Genomic DNA, 9,314 nt, shown 5'->3' on the forward strand with positions numbered 1-9,314 from the left:
TAAGCAAATTGTAGAGAATGGAATAGATGATCCCAAAATGGTAGAAGCAACAGAGACCCGCATAATTCCTGCTGGTCCGTGTCAAATATACAAGGACAAGCGACAACTGACCTTGAACTTACAATAGTGGAGTATACCGATAGACTTGTTGTTGAGAGACATTATGTGGGAGTCGCTAATGACATCCAAGAAGTTGGCCTGTTAACCACGTGCATAATGCAAGAATTCTGTAGTATGAAAATTTACATGGCAAGATGAGAAGCAATGCAGCCAGAACGGAATTTAGCCTTCCCAACCTTGACTGCATCCGAATTTATCAGATCCAAACTGCAATACAATTAATTCAATGGCGGAAGGTCTTCACAGCTTGCTCAATCCGCCGCCGACAAAGTGGACAATTTGTCAACTGCAATGAGCATGTTGTACAGCAACACATATGCCCACACCTGTTGAAGAAATGCATGTAGCATGCTAAGTACAAGTTTAAAAGGCAATCGGAAGAAGCAAAGATGAAACATCTTACAAGGTTCAATTCTACTCCAACATGCGCTAGGGAAGAGATGCTTGTTTTTCAGGTCATGGATAAAAATTATACGCCTCCAACAGTGATTTATTTCTTTTATATTTTTGACAGATACCTTCCACAGGGATTATAATGTTGAGTATCATTCATCCAATTATAAGGAAGCAATTGCCCATAGCATTTCGCAATTAGGACCCCAGAAAGCTCAAACATCAGAGGCCAAAACTTAAAACACAAAAGTTGGCAGAATAAAGCAGGAGGATCAGTGTATTCCAAAGCTACTAAATGTTAAAGAGTACACAGTTATGTACATACTATCTAACTAATATCGTGCACTGCAAAGCCTGAACATGGAAATTAACCATCTTATCATATAAAACTTCTTCCAGGACAATGAAAATCAAATCAAAGCTTTTCGTCTCTTCACTGAACACAACCCTCTAGACACCTGAGGCTTGCAGCGACATGGAAGAGTGGAATTGGTAAATATACAAAGGCACCATCAACGGCAAACTCTAATAACATTGTATCGAATAAAGAAAAGATTGCTTACGGGACAAAGACGGAATTGTACTCCTGCTCAAGGCATATGACACAGAGATCTGGCATCGAACGGTCTCTCTTAGCACTGTCTGGTGCATTCTTGGTCTTGTCATCTGTGCCTGAGAATAAATCATAACCGTCACTATGTGAATAGATCGATTGTTTGAAGTAACAATTATGTAACACAAGTTACCTTCAGTATCTTGTTCTGATCTCCTAGCAACAGCTGCAAGAACCCTGCATGGAGAAGACTTAATCAACATTATGCAGAAAAGAGAACAATAACCGAGATATGCTACTGATAACTGATCAGTCTCCAGAAGGAAAAGCACCTGATCGATTACCAACAAAAAAGCAAACAAAAAATCTCAAGTAAAACTAGGAAATATATCAAGAAAACAAATAAAAGAGACGTTCTGAAAAGTAGAAGAGGCATTTGAGGACAAATCAGAGACCACCCAGCAAAGATAGCAATTTGAGCTAGATAAAGAAAAGGTCAAATATCTGAAAATCAATCAGTGTGAGGAAGAAACTTCAAAAGTTCTAGCAATTGTCTTGAATGATAATTTATTCATCTCATCAGAAGGGTCCTGTCTGAAGGGATTTAAGACAACAGCAAGTGTGTAAGCTGACAAAATATATGTAAGCCATATTAACATCGTATTTGACAGAAGCGCTGAAAAAACAAATCAAGACTGGAAAGTTGACACCTTCCGCTTCCTCAAACAACGAAGATAAAATCGTGTGACAACATGACTTTATCGTTGCAGCAAAATGTACTGTATCACCCCACTCTGGTTGCTCAAAAAAGGTGCGTTTGACTCCAACACTCACAGCCGCCCGAAAACTTGACACCGATTTTGCTAGTTCATGATGCTCACAATCAAAGATGAGTCTCACAACGGAAGACATTCACAGTAGAGGTTGTTAAGATTTTAAAGGACCAAAACTGGGGCATTTTGCTAAAGACAAATGATGAAAAACGCTGAAATTAAACGGGATGTGCTTGTCAGAGACAAATGTGGAGGATGAGCTCATGGCCAGAAGGACAGCTTGCAAGGATGACAATGGAAGGCTGACCAAGATGAAGATGAACAATGGCCCGCAAGAGAGAAATTGTAGCTGATGGAGGAAGTTCGTCCAGTAGGGACTGGTGGCAGTGAGTGTAGGAACACGCACGACTCCCACATCAGGACGACCTGGGTTCGCAACAAGCTCCTCCTGATGACGGGAAGAAATTGAGGAAGAAAGAAGACAGCGAGGGACGAAGCTTGAGTCCTCGCCAGAGAAGAAGATTTTGATGTGTTACTGAAGATGGGCTTGGAAAAGTAACAGCGACCAACTGAGTAGAGCTTGCAACAAAAGAACACAATACTTGGCTTGATGGAGAAGACAAAAACCCTTCTTCTTTTTTTCTTATGATTAACAGCAAGAAAAAGTTGTGTATTGGCATTCTAGGGTCTTGATTTGGGTCCCCTCCCTCTTGGTGACTCTAATACCATAGAAATATTTTAGGATCTTCAAGAGGGAGCAAGAGAAATTCAGAGGGTAAATCTTTACAAAATAGATTGATGAAAGGGCACACAAGATAGCTCAATTTATAGAGCACAAGAGATGCTAACAAAATCCCAATCTCCTCATTCCTGACTTCCTAGTAACTCCTGACTAATATCCATTAAAATATACTTCGACAGAATCCTTGCAGTTAAGAACAACAAAAGTGGAGAAGAAGAGGAAGCAACAAAGAACAGTCATCAAATAAAACTCTGATGTTAACTAATTGAATGCAAAGTGCGAAGAGAAGGAAATAGCTAAATATATCTCCCCAAATGTCCCAGTTTTGAACAAAATAAATGACATAAGAAGGCTAAGATTGGCCTAGGATTTTGTGAGATGCAAAAAATAGTCATCCAATTTTAGTCGCTGGCACGGAACTTATGGCCACATCCAGTCCATCAAATACTTCAGAGCATGTAGACAAATGAAGAAACAACAAAGAATGATAATTTCAACAAACCAGTGATCTCCATTTCTAAAAATACTAGCTTCACTAAATGTACCTTCGCTGCAATTCCCAGCGTCGCTTTCTCTCCATGATGTATTGGATAGCTCGTTTTGCAATCAAACAAATGCCGAACACTGTAAACCCATAGGAAGCATACCTATACCACCTGTTCAAACTTCTAGTTAGCTTGCATTTGAAAGAAACAGAGAAATTAATGAGGCCACAGTTGTCCCCCAACATACTTACCTAGCCCATTTGCCAAGATTTGAAATGAGCTGGTCAATAGTTTTAGGAGATACATAAAAGGGCCCCTTGTGTGGTCTCTGGATCCGCACCGTCCCAATATCATCTTTGACAGCCTGACTTCAAGCAAAGAAGCAAATATGGTAAATTCATAGAAGAAACAATATCAAATGGAGTTGGAGCAAGAAATGCCTCAACAAAGTAGACAAGTTAAATCCTGTACTCTGAAATTGTTTGCATATGTACAAGTAGCACGCCGCAGTGCTCTTCCATGAAAGTTGCCCCAGTTCATCATATATATATATGGGATGACTTTTTTTTTTTTTTTTTGGGGGGGGGGTGTCTGATAGGTATATGAGTATAGAACTTGAAGTACTCGATTTACAATTTAAAGCATTCACAAGGACCAATTCAAACATACTAACTCACTGAAGACAACCTAAACTCATAACAGTGTTGCCATACCTTACATAATGACTACACCTGATTCCATGACTTGATTCTTCAGACGCTTAAAATGCTTATACACTGACAGAAGTGACATTTTTCTAGAGTGTGTTAGTAATCTCTCTGTTTTTGGCTTTAGCTATTGAGATCAAGCCTTCCCATTGGAGGGGTTTAAAATGTAAGTCAACTTCACTGCATTGCTGAGTGCAATTAATTTAGAGAAAAGCCACTGGCTGGTCATTAGCTAAGTAACACACATCCTCACGAAAATCTACAAGGGTCATATTTCAATAAACTGCCAATTTTCCTGATAAGTGGCTATTTGTATCCTGATGAGGGTACAATCAATTGACAGTAACATTCCTTTCTAAGGAGGAGACAGGAGGATGTACATTAAATCTCTCAAAACTGCCAACTCCACAATTGGATGATTTAACTTACTATGAAATTGTGATTAGTCAGACTCAGTCAGAAATCAGCTCAAGAAAATAATAAATGTAAAATTTATAGGGGACACTTTTTTAGCAGAAACAAATCTACAAAATCAGTGGCCCTTACTACCCATCATATTCATTTTGGAAACTCGGTTTTCTTTGTGAGGATAATGAAGAGCATTATACAGACCACCATAGGTTCTAACTACCAACCTAAACAAGTTCAATAAATAAAATTAGCATAAATTTGCTGTTGGCTCCAGACAATGCTCATAAAATCATGTGCCCTGAAGTCCGAGAGATTGAAGTCTTTTTCATGGAAGACAAAATCAGCATTATCAATATAACAACACAGTGAAGAGCATTGTAGCACAATGTTAGTTACTAACTCACGGTTTAAATACTTCTAAGTCTACAAGTTGGTTTTAGTACATCATAGGCTTAACAAGATCTTTTTTTTTTTTTTTGCTCTTGTTAATATTATGAATTCTTATTCAGCAGCAACTACCAGTTATCGCACAGCATCCAGACTACAGATTATTGGCAACTTATTATTGACCCAATCTTATTCAGCAGCAGACCCATTGAATTGCAGCTCATCCTAAAGCATTTAAGTTACAAATGATACGGTACTTCACAACACTGTCCTTGGTTGCTTGATTCTTACTCAACCACACCCAATATTTCACATCAATAATCATGTCATAAGAAATGGCACAAAGTACTACTTGAAAAGCCCAACAGAACTGCTTATCAAATGACAACACATTGGTCAATCCATCATTATCACACAAGTAGCTGCTAAGTTGCCAATGTTTCATTTTTCAGCATATAACAGCACAGGCTCATTAAACAACACGATATGGCAGAAACCTTACCTCACCAACAACAGTCAAGGAGGAACCAACAGGAAGAAGGCGCTCAATCCTCTTGACCCCAAGCATCTGGAATAAAAACAGAAGGTGAATAGATGGAAAAAGAATCAAGTGAATCCTCAATGAGCTTGGCTTATGGTCCATCAACAAAGTCTTCGCTAAACAGGAAGCCCTGAGACAGACAAACCTTGAGACCCTGAAGATAATCTAATGTTCCTCGTACAAGAGATCGTCCAGACTCTTCAAACACTTCACTTGCAATGTTTAGTTCAAAACCTGAGGCTCCTCGGGCCCCCAATACATAAGCACGGCCAGTACCATCATCCTACGCATATGAACAAGAAATAATCAAGGCCTATTTTCAGATCATCATTTGGACATAGAGCAGAAAACAAGATGTTCTCAAAAAGTAGAAGAGAAGGCTCCAATCTTTCTAGACAAGACAAACTTGCAACTAGTCAGCTATGCAATCAGTATTAAGCAAACTTACTTGGACCACCAAATCAAAGTGAACAAGGAAGATAAGAAAAGCATGAGAGAGCAGCCATTCCTCACCAGGTACCAAGGAACTTCTTTACTCATAGATAGCATCAACGCAGAGTCTTGAATCCAAGAACCAGCATCATTGTGCTTCAGAAAGTGTTGCTCTGCCTGAGAACAAGCCAATAACATTAGTATCACAAAGGGTAGAGTATAACAAAAGACCAACAAAGCAAGTGTTACAATCAAGTGAAAGGTTATTACCGTCTCCTCCACTATCACACCCCGTAGACCACTATATTCACAATTAATTGGCGTGTCAGAGCCAACTCTTCCACAAAGTGTGACAACCAAAGGTAACACCTTACATTCCGTATCCAAAAGCTGTGCTGTTTCAGGCAAAGGGAATGTAAAAACCATTCTTCAGATAAGTTTAAGCAAACAGGCACTGAGTCATTTCAGCTATTATAGAAACTTATGCAGGTAAGCAAAATGGAATTGATTACAAATTTCCAAATCTCTTCGCCGCAGCACATACAAGAATGCTGGAAAATGAAGTCGAAAAATGCCCACATCAAATTCGCGACAAGTCATAAACCACTCAGTCCAGGAGAGACAATAAGAGCAAGGAGGAACATTCTCCAAGACCTCGAAAATGCGCTCACCTAATTCCTTCAACTGGTTCACCCGAAAAACACACTTCAAAGCCTCCGCATCCCTGCGACAAGATTCAAAAATCCAAACTTTAGCCAAACCATCGAAAACCCTCGACGCCTCATCGACGCGTAGTCCCAGAACCTCTCACTCCACAACTTAGCTCAGCTCGACATCCGAGAAAGTCAAACAAACAGCTCGAAACCCCGACCTCATCCGAAGCAATTCGGGCAGCACCGGAAGTACGCATTACCTTCCGCTGCTCCTGCCGAGCACGTACAGAGCCGCCGCGCTCAGGCAACAGCTCAGGCCGCCCCAGGGAATCATGTGTGGAAGCGAACGCGACCCACCTGCTGACCATGAACAAGAAACCGAAGCCCGGGGACCTCCGACCGAGATCAAGCCCCCACCCCCGAACGGAGCCCGGAAGGCCACAAGAAGCGTGACCGGCAAGGACGAGCTCCCCCGAACGCAGGGGCACCGAGGTCGCGGGGATCGAGGAAGGACAAGAACAGGAAGAAGAGGGACGAGAACAAGAAACGATCGAAGGGTACGGCGGGGGAGAGGAATCGGATACGATGAGTGGGGAGGTGAGGATGTGAGGAACCGGCCGTGTGGAGAGGGAGAGAGTATCTCGGGATGCACGGCCGACGGAGGACGCTCTATAGCGACGACACGACGCCGTTGTCGTCGAAAGTTTTGAGGATCATTTTGATGCGTGGAAAAAGCTTAAAAAACCTCCAAACCTTTCAACTGAGATATATTTATCCCGAATCTTTTTTTCTTTTTTTTTTAGTGAAGTTTAACTCGAATCTTTTTATGACTCTAAAAACCTTAATTTTTTTTTCCGTGACACTAAATTTTTAATATAAATATATCATATAGATATAAATTTATGATCATCTTTTATTTGGATCCTAGATCATTATTATTTGATCCAACTCTCAAAGAGATTAAGACACTAATCATATTCAAGTGGGTTTTTTTTCCCAATTAGATAGAATTCTACTGAAAATGATTGATTTACAAACATTGCGGATTCGTTTCCAAAGAGATTGAACTTTTCAACCCTCTTAAAAATGGCTGTCCATCATACTAACCCAAGCTTCTCGATGCTCTTTAACTTTCTTTCTCAATGTTGTTATTTCGCTTGCCATCCCTTTGATTAACCGATCGACATGGTTGTATTTACATTCAAACGATGATAATGTTCTTATCTCACCCATGTTAGGTTCACTTAATTAGAGGGAAAAAGCTACTAAATATGGTTTAGTTCATAGTTTTCATATGTAAGACTTGGAAAAGCACCAAAAAAGTCCTAAATATATGACAATTGTACTAATTTAGTTATAAACATTTTAATTGAATCAGTTCAATTATAAACATTTTCACATTGGCATTAATTCAATTCATTCAACTAATTTTAATCGGCTGGTGCTAACGTTGATGCTAACAATCTGAGCAAGGTTGATGTGGCAATTTTTAATAATTTTTTTCATTTTCTTTTTTCACATTGCCATGTCAACGTAATTTGGATGGATGAAAAAAATTAATGAAAATTTTAAAAAATTATTTAAAAATTGACATGAAAATATTTGGATGGACTGAATTGATATTAATGTGAAAATATTTAGGGTTAAATTGGTCAATTGAAAAGTTTATGGCTAAATTTATACCAATGCTATAGATTTATAAATTTTTTTTGTACTTTTCCAAATGAGAACGTGTTAAGAAACATATGATTTAATAATATTGATATGTTTTTTCAAAACCTAATCTTCATAAAAGTTTTGTCTAATGGAAAGTATAAAGCATATTGAGAAAACGGAAGCCCAAATGGCCAAAAGAAGCGCAATTCTATTACAAAAAAGGAAATAGGAAATATCGAGAACAATCGTATAAGCTATATCAAAATTTATTCAATAAATTGATGTACTAATTAATTTAAATTGGATCTATCAAAATAAATAATAATGTGCAAATTCATAAAAGCCCCATAAAATTCAATCTTGCAACTATTGGTGATCAATTGACCATGATTTTAGTTTTCATTTGTTTTATGGAAAATAATTTTCTGATTTTTTTGGTAAGATAATTTTTTTTCTGATTTTTCTATGTTTGTTTTATAAAAAATGAATTAGTTAAGGAAAATGTTTTCTTTCATGTCACTTTCTTTCATCGAATTAATTCTCATTTTATTTTTATATTATCTTTTTTTTTAATTTTTTTTTAAATATGAATTTTCTTTTCTTTTGTTCTTCTTATTGGCCCGTCCCTAGCCACAGCAATGGCCAACAACAAGCCATAGGCAAGTTGGAGCCTTGCCATAGGCCAATGATGCTAAGCTCCCTTGAAGTCGGTAAACTTGAGTCCCATTAGATTCGACCACCTAGGCAAGGCTTCAACCTCGTTGGAGGTTGCCAAATGTTGGCAAGGCTCTAGCTACCTCCAGCAAGACTCAAGCCTCGCCCACCCCAACCTGTCCAACTACCCTCAAGTGAGCTTAGGCCTCACTAGATCCAACCACTTCGGCAAGGCTCAATCCTTGCTTGAGGTTGCTAAACGTTGATGAGGCTCTAGCAACCTTCGATGAGACTCGAGCCTTACCCAAGTGGCTAGATTTAGTGATGCTCGAGCTCGTTAGCCATGGCTAGTCACTAATCGTTGCCATGGCTAGAGATCGACCAACGCAAGAGGAGAAGAAAAAGAAAGAAAGAAAAAAGTTGAAAATTTGATTTTTAAAAATTACTAATAACAAAATTATTAAGAGGTGCATGGAGGAAAATATTTTTTTTTTTTTATCAAATAACAAAAATATTCTTAGTTCATTTTCAGATTTTAGCCAAATAGTGGAAAATATTATTATTTTTTTAGAAAATATTTTTAGAAATGTCATATTTTCCATGAAATGATTGGACCATTACATAACTCTTTTTTCACTCAGAAGCTATATCTTATGTAATGTTCATTTTACCTGGAGAAAGAAAAAAGAAGGAAAGAAAGAAAGAAGAGAGAGCAAGAAGTTAGGGTCATTCATTTACCGTTAAAGAAAAATTTAAAAATTCAAAATTTTTATAATATTTAAATAAGAAAAATATAATGGGCGAATT

The 9,314-nt window shown here is 38.3% G+C and overlaps 1 protein-coding gene across 1 annotated transcript; it reads right to left on the reverse strand.

The window, feature by feature from the left end:
- LOC104457028 (E3 ubiquitin-protein ligase SP1) lies at positions 1-6,865 on the reverse strand. Its single transcript, XM_010071951.3, has 11 exons — positions 6,458-6,865; positions 6,216-6,268; positions 5,815-5,939; positions 5,626-5,721; positions 5,258-5,395; positions 5,074-5,139; positions 3,318-3,430; positions 3,127-3,237; positions 1,260-1,303; positions 1,077-1,185; positions 1-446 (listed from the first exon to the last, which is right to left on the reverse strand). The coding sequence occupies exons 1-11, from the start codon at positions 6,529-6,531 to the stop codon at positions 344-346; spliced, it is 1,032 nt and encodes a 343-aa protein (XP_010070253.2). The 5' UTR covers positions 6,532-6,865; the 3' UTR covers positions 1-343.
- Positions 6,866-9,314: the final 2,449 nt, after the last annotated feature.

Source organism: Eucalyptus grandis, chromosome 8 (genome assembly GCF_016545825.1).
Source record: "Eucalyptus grandis isolate ANBG69807.140 chromosome 8, ASM1654582v1, whole genome shotgun sequence".
Classification (NCBI taxonomy): Eukaryota; Viridiplantae; Streptophyta; class Magnoliopsida; order Myrtales; family Myrtaceae; genus Eucalyptus; species Eucalyptus grandis.

Bases quoted from the DNA above. Each gene is read 5' to 3' on its own strand.
- LOC104457028 (XM_010071951.3), bottom strand. From the start codon at position 6,531: ATGATTCCCTGGGGCGGCCTGAGCTGTTGCCTGAGCGCGGCGGCTCTG. The intron at 6,269-6,457 runs GTAATGCGTACT...ATCTTGTCGCAG, and splicing joins CTCGGCAGGAGCAGCGGAAG to GGATGCGGAGGCTTTGAAGT. The intron at 5,722-5,814 runs GTAATAACCTTT...GCTTGTTCTCAG, and splicing joins GTGTGATAGTGGAGGAGACG to GCAGAGCAACACTTTCTGAA.